Source organism: Cavia porcellus, unplaced genomic scaffold (assembly GCF_034190915.1).
Source record: "Cavia porcellus strain 051 isolate PalLab524CR breed Dunkin Hartley unplaced genomic scaffold, mCavPor4.1 scaffold_13, whole genome shotgun sequence".
NCBI lineage: Eukaryota > Metazoa > Chordata > Mammalia > Rodentia > Caviidae > Cavia > Cavia porcellus.
In genome coordinates, this window is record NW_026947496.1 from 35,951,798 (window position 1) to 35,970,795 (window position 18,998).

The following is an 18,998-nucleotide window of genomic DNA, read 5'->3' on the forward strand; positions in this document are numbered from 1 at the left end:
AAAGGGTGGATATAATAGATAACATAAAAACATAATACAAGGTGATCAACAATGGTTACCATAATGCCTCCCGCTATTTCTAATAGAATTGCCTATATCATTAGTTGTAATACAATTGAACAAAACAGTATAGAATAAAACCGACAAAACCAAAACATTGGAGATATTGTAGGTCTTCAAAAGTAGATAAACGTCAACGAGAATGGGCGTTATAATGAATCTCATTATCTTCTCAGCTGATGCCTATACTTTCGAACCTGATACTATCCAGCAAAACAGAATAGAGGAACCTGAGTCAAAAACAAGATGGTGAGAGTAATACAGGGCTTCAAATCGAGATAATAGAAAGTCATAGTGGGTTACTATATTATATCCTGCTATTTTTTCCCTTTAATTAAACGGATAAAAATAAAAAAGTAAATAATGGAGTGGAGATTGAGAAAAAAAAGAGGGCATAACAGCGAAACAGGGCAGATCAAAACATAACCATTTAAGCAGAATAGTGTTTCACCACCAGATATTTCCGACCCAAAAGTAGTTACCATATTGACTCTTTCCTTGAAGTCCTTGAGTACAACTTCGTATACTGTAGCATTAAGTATATCAAAACAATGTAAAACCATTTAAGAGAATGACAGCATTATAGAGTATTTAGAATCGACTAACAGAAAATGTACAATGGTTTCTGTATAGTCTCCTTGTCTTTACAAGGTTTTTGCTTATACTATCGTACATAATAAAATCCAATAAGATACAACCTGTTTAGACCATTGGAGACAGAAGAACAAAAGCTAGATGAGACTTCAAAACAAGATGGTACTAAATCAGTATTACCTATTAAGATGTCATTTTCTCCAAAATAGCTGTTCCTATCATCCAGTCGTCTCTGTCTCATTTCTGTTGAGCTCTGTTTCTGTCAGTAGCTGTCAGTTTGTCTTCTTCATTTTGTTCTCTGCTCCATTCGTTGTAGCCTCCCCGCCACTATTTCTGGGTTCTTTGTATTTTTCTTTTTTTAGAATATCCTGCAATACTTTCTGTAGGGTTGAATTGGTGGTTGCAAATTCCCCCAGTTCCTCTTTATCCTGGAAGCACCTCGTTTTTCCATCAATTTCCAGGGACAGTTGTGCAGGATATCTCAATCTTGGCTGGAGATTATTATCTTTCAAAGCTTGAATTATTTCCCCCCACGCTCTTCGTGATTTGATGGTTTGTGAAGAGAAATCTGCTGTAATTCTGATGGGTGTTCCCTTGTAAGTAGTCTGTTTCTTGTCTCTTACAGCTTTTAATATTCTGTTCTTGTATTGAATTTCTGGAATTTTTATTATTATATGCCTGGGTGTTTCTCTGTTTGGGTTGTAGGTAGCTGGGGTCCTGTATGCCTCATACATCTGAGTATCTTTACCTTTTGCTAAATTAGGAAAATTCTCCTGGATTATTTCTGTGAGTAGCTTTTGTAGTTCACTTGTTTGTGTCCCTACTTCTTCTTTTATGTTCTTAATCCTTAAGTTATGGCTCCTCTTATTATCTTCTTGTCTTTGTATTATTGCTGTTTGTTTCTTTGTCATTTTTAAGAAGTTTTTCATTTCATTCTCCCATATTACAAGTCTGCCCTCCAGTTCAGATAGTCTGTCCTTAGTTTCTTTCAAGCTGTTATGCCAGTCTTCGATAGACTTCTTAATTTCTTGATAGTCCCTTTGAACCTGCTTCACATACTCAATCTGTTTTCTCCATCAAGCAATTCTCCCCTCTTTTTCTGTTCTTCCATTCCACCATCTGTTTTTTCCTGGGTGGCGCTTAGCATTTCTCTAACTATTCTGCATACTTCTAGCTTCAGGTCGTTGATAACTTCATTCCTGAATTGGTCTATGAGGCTCTCTAGATGGCGCTTAATGTATATTGGTGCGGTGTCCACTATTGCCTGTTTCTCAGGATTGGGGGCCGAGGAGCCTTTTTTGTTGCTTCCCTTCCCCATATTTTCTCTTCCTTATAAAATGCAAGCTTACAAAGGAAGCCCGGCTTCCCTGCCTGTCAGCCACAGCCTGGTCAAATTGCGCTGGCTAGTTGTTCCCGCCCACCGCTGCGCACCAGGGAGTCACGGAGGAGGCAGCCTACGCGGGAGTCAGTCGCTCCTCCGGGCCACCGTCAGGCTCTGGGATCTGGGTTAGGCCAGCCTAGGGAGTGCGCCAGCAGCGTCACTCAGGCCAGGGACTTTTCACCAATCCCGTCCGAGAGGGGAATGTGTGGCTGGAGTTGCCACGGCGCCCTGCTCTTACAGGACTGCCCGAGCCCAGAAAAACCTCCGCTGGAGTCAAACTGTGGTAGGGGCTCAGTTTTCTCGCTCACCTTGCCACCAGTCAGTTTTCGTGTACGCCTTCTTGTCCGTCCTGTTTTCGACTCCGTTCGCAGACTCCCGTTCCCGAGCTTCTGCGCGTCTCTCCTTGCCGAGCCGCTTGTGGAGGCAGCCAGCCGCCGGGCGGCGGGGAAACCCAAATCGCGGCGGGATACCCAAATCGCGGTTTCCAATGGCGCGTAGTCGAGCCTCCACACCGAGCCTTTTCTGTTCCTATTTTAGCGGCAGGACTATATTTTAAGTTGGTTTCTCTCAGCCCAGTTCGTTCCTGAGTCAGCAGAGCATATCTCTACTGGTTCGTGACTCCTTAGTCCGCATCATTCCTGGCCTCTGAGCCGAGTCTTCCAGAGAGCCTTCGGTAGTTGCTGTTGTCTGTCCGCCATGTTCTCCTCCTCCCCAAGAGTTGGTTCTTTGAAAGATTAAAATTTGGGGCTAGGGATTTAGCTCAGTGGCATAAGCACCTGCCTTGCAAACAGGCGGTCCTCTTAAGTCAGCTAGCCAAGTCTGATGATGATGCTTATAACCTTCTCTGGAAAGCTGAGGAAGGAAGATCACAAGTTTGAACCAGCTTGGAAAACTTGGACAGACACTGTAATCCCAGTAACTGAAGCAAGAGGATCTTGAGTTGGCAGCCAGCCGAGAATACACAGTGAAACCCTGTGGTCACTTGAATAGAAGAGTCATGTGTGAGGCTCCAGGGGTGGGGTGGTGACTATTCAGTTCACTGTTCCATATCTTAGGGGTTTCATCCATAAAATGAGTGGTGTGGAATTCACAAGATAATGCAGTCAGCAAGAAAATCAGGAGGTCTGGATTCCACTCCCAACACTGTGACCTTGAATTAGTCACCTCATCTCTCTAGGTTTAAGGGTCCTCCTCCGCTACCGCGCGGGACAGAACAGGGGAGGGGGCTGGTGCGGGGCGCCCGGACGGCGGGGACGAAGGGCCCCCCGAGAGAACATCTAATTGAGCAGTAAATTCAATCAACCATTGTCCCCCCAAAAACTCCTACGCTATGGGTGATTAATTTATTTTTGACCATTATTCACCAATCCACTTTATCATAATTGTCCTACTTCTCATTGGCTATCTGACATTTAAAAAGGAAAACTCCACCACTAAATGTCAGTCATATTATAAACAATGGTTTTCTCCTGTAGCAACATATTTCTAGGTTTTTTATTTTTTTGATAATCCAAATTGGAAAATTACTGCTTTTTCTTTTTTTATCGGTACGAGGGATCGAACTCACGACCGCCTACTTGCAAGGCAGGTGCTTATGCCGCTGAGCTAAATCCCCAGCCCCAAATTACTGCATTTTCAAAAAGCTCATGGCACATACATTTTTGTTTCTAAATCAGTATACCGATTGAGTTAAATACATACTCTATTCTCTTCAGTGAATGACATAAATTAATTGAACTATGTGATATGAAATTTAGATCATAATTTTTATTGCCCACATTAGGAGTCTGTTTGAGAAACATTGATGATGCTTCTCCATTGGCCTTTATGAAGCAGTATTAAATATCCTCTTGGCCAAAAAGCAAGTTACTTTGTAGATATCCTTCCACAGTAGGACTCAGCGTTTTGTTGGTTGTCTGGTACAAATGCTTGGTAGGCTCCCTTTAAATCGATCTGTTTTTTAAACTAAAGGCAAGAAATGTGTAAGTATAATACTGTTCAAATGCAATGTTTCCTGGGACTGACTTGGCAAACACTTGTGTGTTTTTGCAGCCATATATCCTGGCAGAGGAACTGCGCCGAGAGCTGCCCCCAGATCAGGCCCAGTACTGCATCAAGAGGATGCCTGCCTACTCAGGCCCAGGCAGTGTGCCTGGGGCCCTGGATTACACTGCCTTCTCCTCTGCGCTCTACGGAGAGAGCGATCTGTGATGCTGAGGTTCTGTAAACCTTGATCCTGTCAGAATGCAATAAAAGCTGAAGTCACAGTTGGTTTCCTGGGAACTTTGACAAGCTTTATTACAGTGGGAAGAATTTTGTAGGAGCTCAGTCTAGCAGAATAACGTGACTGAAATGGATTTTTGATAGTATGGCATAGTGTGCTTCATAAATAGTTTTATTTCTGAATTCTTTAGCTAAATGCAATATGCAGTTAGTTTGTTCCTTTGAGTAAGCAAAGCAATTTATTAGCTTTAAAATGAGGAAGATCTGGAGCTAGAAGACAAGTTTAAAAAAAGAAAAAAAAAAGTGAAAATCCAAAATACTCAAGATTCAAGATCAGGGGAAAAATCACAAGTTGCTAAATGTTTGATATTTTTTAAAAAGCCCTCATATCTAATATGCTTATGTACTTATCTCTAGGAGAATGTTAGAGGTTGTAGCACTTTATTTTCTGGTTTATCCAAAGATTAGCTCTACCTAAGTATAAATGGTACTGCTGTCTCTCTTTAGTTGAGTAGAATATCTGAGAGGGACCTGCCCGGCAAAGAAATGAACTATACAAAAGATTTAGTATTTAGAATTTTTGAAATTGAGTTTACAGTCAGTTGTTCATTGTCTAAGACTAGATAATCCCTCGGTGGATTTAATGCCTTACTTATCTGAGGAAACATAGAACTGAGTTGTTTGCTAGAGATGAAAATGTGGTCAGTTAGGTAAATGAGTTTTAGAATTACTCAGATTCCTGTGCTTTTCCCAATCCTTATTCACAGAGATTCTTTAGAGATGCCATAGATGAGTGCTCTGATTTTAAATAAGTAGGCTCCCACAGTAGTTGTTTATAACAAGAGACAATAGGTACCTTCTAGCACTCCAGATTGGCCTTCCTTGTGCTATGTTAAGATCTGTTAGAATGAAACCGGAGTTAACAGGAAGGATTTAAACCTCTAGGGCAGTAGAGGTGAGTTCTTTTCCCTGGTGGACCAGTCAGCACATAGCCTTTGGGTGGATGCCTTTTGTGCAGCATGCAGTGGGAGAGGCTTTTGTTGGTGGTCAGGGGTTCACCACCAAGAGGGGATAGTGCCTTCTAACAGGTCCCAAGTTTGGCTGTGTTGGTGTCAAGCCTGGCTTCATGACACCAGATGCCAACAGCGCTCCTGACGTGGAGCCCTGCTTTGTTCAATGTTTGTTCACTTTCCTGCTTGTGCTACCATATGCTAAAACCACTCTTTCTGTTATTCCCCTTTGTTGACAGCTTATGGAGAACAAAGCAGAAACTATTTATTTGGGTCCTTAAAAACCAGGAAATGAGTAATAAAAAAACCCAGTTGCAAACAGCATTTAAAGTGTTTTAGAAAAGTAGCAATATGTCTATTTACTACAGTCTGTTTCCTTAGATTTTTGTAGATTTCCATAGACATCTGGAAATAATGACACTTTCCATTAGCAACTGTCTGGTAACATGATACTGTTATTACCGCACTGACTCACTTAGAATCCTTGACCTTTAGGCATTTAATTTACTTCATTACTAAGTTGTTGGTAGTTACAGATTTCTAAAATATTTGAACCTTGAGTTTTATGCCAGATACTTTTTGAGTAGTGTGTAGGTGAGCTCTTGACTCTTGTTTTATTTCAAGCAGGTGCTATATCCCATCCATAAACATGAGGGAGAAACTGAGAAGTTACTCTTCTTTGAGGGTATTACTAGGGGAACTTGTGGTGTTTTAGGGCTGGTGTGGCTAACTCACCTACCTAAATTTTTAACTTTACCACATTCAGTGAGAAAACGGATCAATACTATCTGCTAATAAATGAAGAAAGGAAATAAACTGAAAAATAATAAACATGTTTATACTCTCATTCTAGAAGTCACTTTCATTTCTGATGCTGAATTATCAATTAAACTAAATTTGTAAAAGAAAAAGGATCCCTGTTTTTATTTTTTCAAAGAAATAACCAGCCACTTTGGTTACATGCAAACAAACTTATTCTTTTAAAATTTCCATCATATTTTAAACTCTCATTTACATCTCTTAAAGAAGTAGAGAATGGCATGTTTGGTACAGAGTAAATTTAAGGTAGAAACCTAGGGTTGATCTAATTAGAGGTGAGTGAAGAATGGATTAGGAGCAGGTCACTTGTGAATTCCCAGTTGATAAATATAACACCCAACTTTGACCTCTAGATTTCACATTGTGAAGGTCTAGGTTAAGCCCTGGATATATAGATATAGATATAGATATAGATATAGATATAGATATAGATATAGATATATAGATATATACATGCACATATTTTCGGGCTCTGTGAAGATTCTAAAAACCTCTAACGGTAAACTTGTGGATTAAAGAGTTAGCTAAAAGCAATCAAAAAGTTTTAAGATCATTAGGAGAGTCCTGACAAATATTGATATGAAGTCCCATCACAGTAATGGGCACACAAAATCTTGTACATCTAGTTGGTAATATAAAACTGCTTGAAAGTAACTAATCGGTTTTACATGGAAACATTTGACTTTCTCATCTTAGCTGGAGATGAGCTCTCTACAGTTCTCACATGAAAGGAAACATCTAAACAATATCAAATCAGAAATTTACTTTTTAAGAAGTGTTAGTTGTTACCAAGATGACAAACATTTACCCAGTTTTCCTGGATTAGTTAAAAAGCTGACACCAAGTGTTTTTGCTATTTCTTTGCATTTTCTCAAGTACTCTAGAGCCTGCACAGGGGTCACACTGAAGTATCAGAAGTGTTTGCATCCTGCAGATAACATGGCAGTGGAGACTGGTTTTTATTTTTTCCTTTTGAATTCATTAATAACTCAATCTTGCGAGGCCTGATGGTACAAGCCAGTAATCCCAAGGCAGAAGGATAGCAAACTTGAGCCAAGTCTGGGCAATTTAGTGACTTACAGAGACTTCTTGCATCAGCCTGCCAAAGTGCTGGGATCATAGACTACCACAATGCCCATCCATTAAACCTTTAAAAGTTCTCTTGGCAGCAGTGCAGACTTCTCCATTGTTAAGACAGATGGACAGAAGAAATGCTGGGGAGTCCACCAGGGTACACTCAGAGATCCTTTGGCATGGCTCAGAGTTTCTGGGAAACCATTATAGCAGAAACACAGAGCCAGTTACCATGAGCCCTTTAGACAGCAAGCTACTAGAGAAGGAAAAGATTAGCACTGTAGGTAGCGTTATACACGGAGAAGTAGAGTATGAGTACTTGGTGTAAACAAATAAATGCCATTATGTTCACTTACTTGAAAAGGGCTGATCTGAGAAGAATAGATGAAAAAAGATGAGGTGAAATTAAAGTAGCAATGAAAAAAACATTTCTGTAAAGACAAATGACCAAAAATAGAAATGAAAACTGATCTAAATTTTTTAAAACCGTAATTATTTTTGAATAGAAATAGTAATCAAAAATGTCATTAAATAAAACTTACATTGAGTAAAATATTGTAAGTCCCTAAAGAAGAAGGATAAAAAGAAACATACATTCTGCTTTTTAAAAAAATTTTTTTAAATTATAAAGACAAAATAAACAATTATCAGGCATGAGGTGGTATATGCCTATAATCCCAGCTACTTCGAGGGACTGAAGTACAAGGGTCATAAGTTTGAGGCCATTCTGGGCAATTTAGCCAGAGCCTGTCTCAAAAAATGAAAGGGCTAGAGATATAGCTCAGTGGTAGAAAACTTGCCTAGCATAGGTTCAATTCCCAGCACCACAAAAAACAAACTACAGTTAACTAGACACAAAAAGAATAAAAATTCTGGCCTTCTACACAAAGTGCAAAAAGAATAATCCCAGCACTTCAGGGAACTGAGGCAGGAGAATCATAATTTGAGCCCAGCCTGGGCAACTTAATGATTTCGTATGACCCTATCTCAAAAAGGAGCTTGGGATGTAGCTTAGTATGAAGGCCCTTGGGTTTAATCCCCTGCACTGCAAAACGAAAACAAAACCCCCACAGGTGGTGTCAAGAAGGTAAAATAGGGAAGGTTCAAGAATTCATTCCCCTACCAAAACAAGTGAACTGGCAGAGGTGTCTGAAGGAACTGTTGTGGAATTCTCATCTCGTAGCATGAACAACAGGACCCAGAAGGGAACTTCTGAAAGAACTGGTAGTTGATTTCAGTAAATTTCAGCTTTCTTGCAGTAGCCACCACTGAATCCCAGGCCTCAGTCTCACAGCAAGCAGCTGTGCAACAGCACCAAGCATTCTTGGTGTGGCTTGTGGCAGCCAAGTGGGCAATAAGGACCTGGCACTCTGAAAATCAGGGTTGTATGTTTACTGGTTGCTGAGGGCACATCACAGGGCTCAGCTGCTGTTTCAAACCCTGTGGGTTGGCATGACTTCCCAGCCAGGGACATTGAAAGAAACAGAATTTTACCTTCCACCTTTCTAGAGCCAGACATTTAAGGAAATGTTGGTAGTTGATGGAGAGACAGTGGAAGAGAAAATTTACAGACCACAACCAGAAGCATGCATTTTGTAGAAATAATGTGGCAGTCACCGAAGGCATACTCCAGGCCCCAACAGACACAACCCAGAAATCTCTGAGGAGTGCGAGAATTGTATTTCAAGAGTTATCAGAATATAATACAATTTCTAATTCTCAATAAAAGATCATGAGACATGCAAAAAGTAGGAAAGTGTAGTCTATTCATAAGAACTAAAGAATTAGTGACTGTTTCTAAAGAAATCCAGACATTGAAATTATTAATATTAAATCAACTAGCATAAGTATGAGCTAAAAGATAACGATACGCAAAGACAGGACACCAAGAAAATGATGTACAGACAAAATGAGAATGTAAGCGCTCCTTAACATACAGTGGGGTTATATCCAAACAAATGCATTGTAAGATGAAGATATCATAAAAATGTACTTAATATTCCTAACATACTGAACATTATGGCTAAGTCTAGCCTACTTTAAACATGTTCATAAAATTTATATTAGCTTACAGTTCAGCAAAATCATCTAACACAAAACCTGTATTATGAAGTATTTAATATCTCATGTACATATACATGGGCATTTTGTACATCTTATGGGATGCAGAAACATAAAGCACAAATTATGCAAGGTGAACAACATGCATTAGACCTGGTGAAGGTATCTGACCTACCACAGCACAGGAAAGTCTGGAACAACTAACACTGGAGTTTCACGTTTGTTTAAACAACGAGCCAAGTAGAAACATCTCCTATCGAAAATGTAAAGCAGTTAAAATTCCAGGATTTCATCCCGTATTTAGCTTTCTGTTGTTGGGACAAAATGCCTGACACTCATGATTTAAAACAGGAGAGGCTTACTTAGCCTCGCAGTCGCAGAGGTCCATGGTCAGCAGGTTCCAAGACAGGAAGTTTATAGTGGAAGGTCATGGTACAGGAAAGCTCCTCAATTGAGACAGCCAGATTAGCAGGGGAAGAGCTCTGAAGGACGGGACCAAGCGCCCATGTAATCTCCAACGTTATGCCTTCCCCAGATTTCAGCCCAAGGTTTACCATGTGTTACCATGATCTGAGGGAATTGTCTAACTTCTCTTTATCTTGTGTTTCTTATCAGTAAAATAAGAATAACAGCAACTAGTTTTGAGTGAGATTCTGCCATAGCAAGAATCTTTAGAATAATCTATAATATATGATAATATATATGATTATCATTTATTTCATGGAGCCAATAAATATTTGTTAAATAAGAGATAATCCAAACAAATCATAGGACTTCAACAATTGCATCTTTAGATACCAATAGACCATCCAGGCATGGTGGCACACGCCTGTAATTCCAACACTCAGGGAGGCTGAAGCAAGAGGGTTGACTCCATTCCAGGCCAGCCTGGGTTATATAGTGGGTCCAAGGCCAGCTTCAACTTTGCAGAAAGACCCCATCTGAAAAAACAAAAACAACCTCCTCTCAGTAGTTCAAGAATACTTTTCATGACTTTGAATTGATCTAAAATACAACAGAAATTCTAACTTTCAACTTGATATCTTAATTGGATCTTACCTTCTAGACAGGGCCAGAAACCAATGCTGCCTAATTCTCTTAATTCCTACATTTCAATTTAAAAATTATTTCTGATTTCCATGTTTATTATGTAAATTTCCAAGATTCAAGTAATTTTTAAAAATACTTACTGAATTACTTTTATTTTTATGTCTCATTTTTAAAAAGATGTATTGGTAATTATCAAGTTTAGCTCTAATTCAAGATTTTAAGGTGATTAATATTGTTATCTACTAAATAAAAATATTTGTATTATTCTTAGCCAAAACCAAGTTTTAAAAAACCCAAAAAACAAAGAACAAAACAAAACAAAAAAACCCCACAAGATCAAACTAAAAAAAAAAAAGAAAAAAAGAATACCCTCACTCCACACTTACTTGGATTTTCTGAAGAAGTTTAAAAAACATTCTTGCACTTAAACCTTGTATAAATATTCCTTTTAGTTTTTTGGGACAGTGAACCAAAATTTTTACTCATTTGTTTCTTACATGACATCCTTGGCCTGAGATTCTTTGTCATAGTCCTTTGAAAATTACATACAAGTTTTTATTGATATTTAAAAGTTTCACTAGCTCTCAGCACTAGCACTAGATATAGTAAAGTTTTAAAGTTACAAAAATGCTTTCCATCATTAAAATTTGTAACCATTTTTCGGCACCTTAATGACTTTAATGTTTTTAAGGCTCATAATATGGCAGCATTACTATTACCAGCTTTTTCTAAATTTCTGTAGAATCACATACAGATAATCAAATTCAATAGCTGGCTTCCATCTGTAGTTTGAATACTGACACTTTTAGAATTTGGAAATACATTTTGCTTACTTATTCCCTGACTTACTGCATTGGGTGCTGACTCCTGGCTGAATAGTAGGGTAAAGATTAAATACGAGCGCACATAAGATTTTTAAAAGTTCAGTTCCTAATTAGTAATATCACATAACTAGTTAAATTCTGTTTTTGCTTTTAATATCTACCTTTGGGTGCTAGCATAGTTAGCTTGCTAAAACATAGACTGTTTTTGACAACTAAAAGGTGTATTAGTGAACACTTGTTATCTCAACTATTTGAGAAGCCCAGGCAGGAGGACTGAAAATTTCATTCCAGCCTGGGAATGTTTGGGACTCACCGATTCTGTATCAAAATCGTTAAAAAGGGGAATTGGGAATATAGTTTAATGCAAAATCTCTTGGTTGAGGGTGCCTGGGGTGATGGATGCTTTTGGAATCTGTAGAGCAGATGGCACAAATGAAGTCAACTGATCCCTAGGTATCAAATATCACAGAGAATGGTAATTTTCTTAATGTAGGAGGGAAGGTAGAGGGAAGCCTGTTACAGGTATTATATTTAGATATAAATCCCAAATTTCCTGGCTTTTTTTTTTTTTTTTTAAAGACAGAGTATTACTCTGACTACGAGTCCAGGCTGGCCTCAAACTATTCCTGCCTTAGTCTCCTGAGGGCTGGGATAGGCATGCACCACCATGCACCACCATACATCTGGTTCCTTTCCATTCTTTGAAATTACCTTGTATTGGTGTTAGAGTCACATACACAGTCTCAAAATCTCTGCTTATTTAGTACAATCTGTGTGGGTAATCATATGTTCATATGTGATACCAAGGGTGGGTCTAAATCTTTTTTTCTTTTCTTTTCTTTTTTTTTTTTCTTTTTTCTGTCTTTTTCCTTTTTATCGGCACCGGGGATCGAACTCACCACTGCTTGCTTTCAAAGCAGGCGCTTATGCCGCTGAGCTAAACCTCCAGCCCCAATGTGGGTCTAAATCTTAAAATTCTGGAAGAATTTGAGGAAGGGAGATAACAGGGTTCACCTTGGGGACAAAGTCTCCAGTCTTCTCCAGAAAGCCAAAGGTCACTTCAACAGACCCCGGCTGCAGCAATCCTCTGTCCCAGATCTGGCCCTCAGTTTACATTTTGAGGACTCTGACTAGCAGGACACAAAGAATAACTTAATGATTTTCTACACACGACCAAGTCCACAGAACAATGCATACAGCTGGCATATGAATTTTCTGCTTGTATAATGTAAGCGATGGATATTTAGGTTCACTCGTATCAGAACTTCTTCCTATGAGGATGAATCCACTGGGAAAGAAGCCTCACACAACCAAGAAAGTGTTGGAAGCTTAAAGTCTAAACTGGGTTTGGGGTGGATGAGTTCAATGGGATTTACAGTTCTATAAAATAGTAATTATTACCAGACCCCCATCTCCTATTTTCAGTATTATAGAGAGTCTAGGAGGTTATGTTGCCCAGGCCAGTAAAAGGAAACCAGTGCTGGCATCCTGACCCGAAGTTCCTGGCTTTTAACACTGCTGCAGGCCAACGCAGTTTTGGCACCCTAATTTGAACTTGCAGGAGGCCCAAAGCCAAACTTTAAGAACAAAGCAGCGATGCTTCTGGTCTCTGCGGAAACTTGGCATCTAGGACTACGTTTCCCAAAGGGCTCAGGGGTTAAGACTCCATCGATTGGTTAAGACTAAGAGCCAATAAGACGGCGTGCAACTCCTACAGACCAGTCACAGGTAAGAGGAGGCGGGTTCTCTTACGCGAGGCTAAATGGTGTGCGAAGGTAACCACGCTGAGAGCTACGCCTCAGCCTGAAGGCTGAGGGTGGTTGCAGTCACGTACTCCGCGAGTGTCTGGCTGCGTGGTTTGCGCCGAGGACCCGCGGTGTGCCTGGGAAGCAGCACGTGCCCAACAGCTACGGGCTAAATGCCCGTCTGTAGTCACCTTGCGGAAGTCGCGCCACTGGCCAGCTAGCTGGCTGGTGTCGCCGCGGCCGTCACCTGCGGAGAGCGCGACTCCTCTGTACGACCCCTGGGCAGGAGCGGGAATTGGGGCCATGTACCCCGCGCTGCGCGACCTGCCGCAACCTGGTAAGGCTGCGACCCGGTCCGCGGGATTCGGTAGTTTGGTGTGCGCGCGTGTGAATTCTTATCCCCCCGGTGACGTCCGGGTGTGGCCATGCTGGTGGGGTTCCTCGGTTGCTCACGACTTCTTTAGAAACCGGCCGAGAGAGAGCCGCGAGGCTGCCTTTCTTGCTTCTTTTCCTCCCAGGCCAAGAAAACCCGCCCAGGACTTCTCTCCTCAATGCCAGAAACACTCTTTCAACCTCAAAGTAATTATGGTTTTCGGCTCAAAGAAGCAACATATTCCAAGAAGGTCCTGCCAAAAGTTTTGCATAATGTAACGTTCTTACTCAGTAAACATTTACTGAATGTCTGCTGGCGAGGAAAGCTCAGGGGCCGGGAGACTGATACCCAGAGGACTACTGTAAATGGGGATGGAACAGTTATTTTTCACTTCCACTTCCACTTCTACAAACTCCAGTCTGGTTAGTGTCTTTAAAAATACATCAGCAAGCTCCACCTCCACATACACAGCAGGTCTGGATGGGAAATACTTATCTCAGTTGGCTCAGATTAACCACGAGGAAAAAAAGCTAGTTGAAAATAAGAACGAAGTTACTTTAGCTTTATATGAGCTCAAGGTCTCATAATTTGTGGACAAATACCCCATTAAAATGTATGACATGTGTGCTAGGAGGTGTAGAAGCGAGAGAATCAGTGGTAAGGGCTGTGGTAACTATCTAGTGACAGCATGCTCAACTCCAGAAGAAGAATGAATGCTAAATTTATAACGCACAAGGAAATTTGTCAGGTGATCCCATCGATCCTGGAGTCCTGATGGAGAGGGTTGATAGACTTGATCTTGTAAGTCCTGGGACTAGCAGAGAAACGTACCACTTGCTTTAACAGGGAATCTGCATCTCTCATAGAGGTATCACAAGTGCTTGAATACTTATACTAATGACTTCAGGCTCCCACCTGCCCATTTACTTTTAAAAAGGAAATATCTGAAGGTAGGCACAATGCTTCTTAAGATTTAGAATATCGAACGATCGTTTTACAGAAAATGACAAGAAAATTGAGTGTTTAGATTGAGCCCTGTCCTTCACAGCCATGTGAACGAAGAATAACCAAGTTTAGGACCCTTTAAGGAGCTCTGAATAGGCTTTAGATGTATTTTTGCTACTTACAGTTTTATCTTCCTAAAAACCACTAGTCAATTATTGGTATCTAGTTTTAGGTGTGTGTGCACTTGAACACTTTTTCTCTTCTTTTATTTCCTGGTGCTAGGTACATGCTCTAAGACTGAGCTATACCCCAACTCCATAATGTTCTGTCTCTCTTTGTGGCAGTATTGAGGTAGGTGAGGTTAAGGTGTGGTAAATTGCCTTGGGAGTATGGCCTGTTAATTACAGTTTCCTGACACACTGCAGAATGGTTCCAAAGCCCTACAGATGGAACCAATCAGAGAGTGCTACCTTTAGTTTTTTCTACTAGAACTGGACTGGGCTTCTGATAGGATGGCCTGGACCTGTCCTCATTGAGCCACTACTCTTTCACACAGTAGAGTGTACTTCTTTTCCTAGTTTTAGTTGGCCTGAACTTTCTCTGCAAAGCATGTTTCTTCTCTTTTTATATCTGTTTTCCTCTTACCTTTAATAAATATAAAACTTCATTACTTTTTACATTTGTCTTGACTAATTCTGTGTTCAGGATAGAAAGAACGTAAAACTACCTATAAGAAACTCCAGAACCCCAAAACCAGGTAGCAGCATTGAGGATTGAACCCAGGGACTCCTTAGCTACTTTCTCAGCCTATTTTTTGTTTTTTAGGACAAGGTGTCGTAAGTTGCTAAGTTGACCAGGTTGGGCTCAAACTTGGGATCCTTTTGCCTTACCCAGAGTACTCAGATTCCAGGCCTGCACCATGTGGGCTTGCTGTGTGGAATCTTTTATTACTATTATTACTATTATTATTATTATTTTATTTATTTTTCTGAGACAGGATCTCATTATGGCCTTGAATTTAGTGTCTGAAACTAGAGGTGATTCTCCTGCCTCAGCCTCCTCTGAGTGCTGGGATCACCAGGGATGTACCAACATGCCTGGCAGTGAAATCTTAATGTAGCTATTTAATGAAGAATTGGGAATTCCTGAATGTCAAGGTTGGGGCTTTGAGATTAAATGCCTGTGACCTTACAATGTCTGTGATCCCCTTGGTTATACGTCTTGGGGAAGGTGACTGATGGGCTAGAAAATACTTCATTTGAGAAAATTTGAACTATAGCTTCTACTTCATATTATCCTTGCTTAGTGCATTTATGTTATATGGAATTGAGTTGATGAATAGTAGAACAAAGAAATGATAAAGTGAATTAATATTAGTCTAATCCTTCTAGGGCATATTAGACTCACAGGTGGAAATAATATTTTTAAAAAATGGAATAATACACAAGCAGAGAGATGACTGCAAAGTGTAGTAGGTAAGCACAAACTAAAATTAGAAGTCCAAAAATAAAAAGTACCTCTTGGAAAGCAGAAGTAAGATATTGTAGACTTCAATATAGTGAGGGCAATTCAGTGCTGAGGAAGCACTGAAATCATGTACTAATGTGCAGGAAAAAAGACTTATTTTTTCCTTGCTTCATTTGGCATGGTGGAAAGGGAAATCCTAGGAATATCAAACCTATATGGATTGGGTTGAGGAAATAGGTTCCTGACACATCTTGGGGGTTTTTGGGTTATGCCTTCATACTGTCATTCTTTAGGTGTGTAAAGGTATTACTCTCTCACTCTGTGCTGTCACCTGTTAATCCCATGTTTATTGTTTGGGATACAGTTTTATTAACTAAAGAAGAAAATGTTAATACAGAAAAAGTACATTGGCTAGATCCATTCAAACTCAGGGAACTATTGTATGATCTGTTGAGATTACTAATCAGTATTTCTTGGGCCTGTATTTCAGTTGCCTGCATCATATACTCATTTATAAAACTACTTCTGAGTTAGAGAACTAATCAGCTAAATAATGAACTGTACGACTACTATTGCTATATTTATTATGAAATATGTTTGAAAGAATCCATTCTATTTAGGACATGACTAGTCAGTAGTAAAGTGTATAAAATATTCTAGAACTAATGGACCTAATACAGATAACATTTTTAGGAGGAAGGTTGATCTTCATAGAAGAGCAACATTTCAGTAAATGCCCACTCAACAAAAGGAAAGCATAACTAGCCTAGGGATCTACTCTTCTGAGAAAGTTCTGATGGTTCAGTAATTAGAATAGCAATCAGAAGCCAGGGAAAAATAATCTCCCACTGGAAAAGCTGGGGGCTTACAGAAGGTTAAGAACTATGGCTACTTAACAGCGGAGCTTCTGGAGGAAGACTTCTTAGTTTCACTAAGTGGGAAATCTTATATTATCCCCTGACGGAAAAATAAGTAGGTGGATGATGTCGAAGCAGTATATTTTTTTTTTTCTTGGCACCAGGGATTGAACTCAGGACCTGGTGCTTGCCAGCCCGGTGCTTATGCTGCTGAGCTAAGTCCCCGGCCTGAAGCAATGTATTTTTAAAGATCTTAGTTGCAGAGGAGTTTTGTAGTCCATTCCTATAATGCATACTCATACATTTTGTGCATTCCTTTTTAATATGTATTTCCTATTCACAAGTCTCTTGCTCCATAGGTAGTATATTTTACATACATATATTTGTATGTTTCCTTGTAGACTGTAGCCTGTGTACATATTTTTAATTTGCATAAATGGGATCTTGGTAACTAATCATTTCTAACTTTTTCATTCAAAATTCCATCCTTTTACTAGCCTTATGTTGCTTCCTTGTCATTCCCACAAATAGCCTGTTTGTGTTCCCTTAGGGATTTGTAAGAGACTTTCTTTGGAAAATATACCCGAAAGTGAAATTTCCTTTTTTTCCTGTCTTGTCTTGTCCTTTCTTCCCCTTTCCTCCCCTTCTTTCCTCTCCCTCTTCCTCTCTCTTCTCCTTCCCACTCCCCCTGCCATTTAGTTATTTACTTTTTATGTATTTAGGGATATGATGACACTTCATGCTGAGCTACATTACCAGCCCTTCTTATTTTCTGTTTTGAGACAGGATTCACCAAGTTGCCCAGGTTGGTTTTAAATTTGTGATTCTTGTGCCCCAGTCTCCTGAGTAACTGAGATTACTATACAGGCATGCTGTGCCCTGCATTGATTTTATGTACACTTAATTTTACTGAGTTTTGCTAAGTTACTGTATTCCACCAAGCACACTTGAGGGGATATATTTTAATTTAAAGAGAATAAAACTGAATAAAGCTAATCAGAACAGAACAATGAAAGTAATACAGAATTTCAAACCAATATAGTAGGAAATCTACAATGGGTACTATAATGTCTCTTCTTTTTTTTTTTCCCAAATAACTGTTCATGGCATCAGATATAATAAAACTAAACCAAACAAAACAGAAACCACTCAAAACAAAGCATTACAGGACTTCAAAATCAGATAATGGCTACTGTAATATAACTTGTTATCTTCAAAATAGCTGCCTGTACCATCAGACACAGTAAAATGAAACAAAACAAGACAGAAGAAAACCAAACCTAACAAAAGTATGAAAACAATACAGGAATTCAAAATGAAATAATAAGAAATTAACAGTGGTTAGTTACTACCTTGCCTTTTTAGATGTTTTCGCCCCTATCTCTTTCACAATATCTATTATACATTTTGGATCCCACTAACTTCTTCAGTTTTTTATTCTAGGGAAATGACACGATGTTTACCCATATGAATCTGAATCATTTCACCTGTGAGCATGATCTCACGTTGTATCCATTTACCTACAAGAGCCTCAAGATTATCCTTTATAGCTAAGTAGCTTTCCATTGTATGAAAATACCATATCTTTCTTATCCATTCTGTGATTGATGGGCAAGCTACTCCTGCTTTTTTGTTTGTTTGTTTCCTGCCTCATAAAACAATTGTTTTCTTTCCTTTGACTTTTGGTCTATGAATTTCTGTTTCTTTTTATTGGTGAATTGAGGCCATTTACATTAATGATTATAGCCATTAATGTACTTCTATGTTAGTGGTTACAACCATTCATGTAGATAATAGAAAATCAACAATGGCTACTATAATGTCTCTTGTTTTCTTCAGAATAGCTGTCCATACATCAGACATGATAAAATCAAAACAAAACAGAATACAGCTGGGCTGGGGATTTAGTTCAGTGGCATGAGCATCTGCCTGGCAAGCCAGGGTCATGAGTTCCATCCCCTGTTCCAAACAAAAAAACAAAACAAAACACAGAATAAAATCAATCAAAACGAGGTTATACCTAGCATGCATTGACTTGTCTCTGTCATGCTCTCCTTCTGCCATGGCCCCCCACTTTTCCCTTCCATTTAGTTGCCTACTCTGTTCTGTTTGTCAGAGTTTATATATTTTTGTCACTATCTATTGTTCTAATTATTGCCTATCTACTATGTATAAATTAATATGTTTTAGTTCATATTTCTGATAGCTAATGAGTTTAAGCATCCCTTTGTAATTTTGCTGACTATTTAGTTTGTCTCTTCTTTGACTATATCTTTTGCCTATTTTTCTATTTGGTTTCTTTGATTTGTAGGAGTTTCTTGTATGAAGATTCAAGATGTTAGTCCCTTTTAATTTTCTTTTTTTTTTTTGTATTGGTTTTTTTGAGACAGAGTCTTGGTGTATAGCTTAGGTCGGCCTTAAACTCATTATATAGCCTAGGCTGGCCTTAAACTCAGCAGTTCACCTGTCTCAGCCTCCTGACTGCTGGAATAAAGGCATGCACCACTGCACCTAG

The 18,998-nt window shown here is 39.3% G+C and overlaps 2 protein-coding genes and 1 non-coding gene across 4 annotated transcripts in view; 2 read left to right on the top strand and 1 right to left on the bottom strand.

The window, feature by feature from the left end:
* Actn2 (actinin alpha 2) overlaps positions 1–6,115 on the top strand; it is a 74,503-nt gene extending 68,388 nt beyond the window's left edge. The window contains exon 21 of the mRNA XM_005005241.4: positions 4,088–6,115. Coding sequence (XP_005005298.1) covers positions 4,088–4,246 — 159 coding nt within the window. The 3' untranslated portion in view covers positions 4,247–6,115. The remainder of the gene's footprint in view (positions 1–4,087) is intronic.
* A 4,802-nt stretch (positions 6,116–10,917) lies between these two features.
* Positions 10,918–11,050, bottom strand: LOC111757889 (small nucleolar RNA SNORA33). The gene has a single exon (XR_002792144.2). It is a non-coding gene; the product is annotated as a small nucleolar RNA SNORA33 (small nucleolar RNA).
* Positions 11,051–12,838: 1,788 nt separating this feature from the next.
* The window catches only part of Mtr (5-methyltetrahydrofolate-homocysteine methyltransferase), a 108,700-nt gene continuing 102,540 nt past the window's right edge, over positions 12,839–18,998 (top strand). For both annotated transcript variants that reach the window (XM_003473381.5, XM_063260100.1), the window contains exon 1: positions 12,839–13,178. In XM_003473381.5, the coding sequence (XP_003473429.2) occupies positions 13,145–13,178 (34 nt within the window). In that variant the 5' untranslated portion in view covers positions 12,839–13,144. The remainder of the gene's footprint in view (positions 13,179–18,998) is intronic.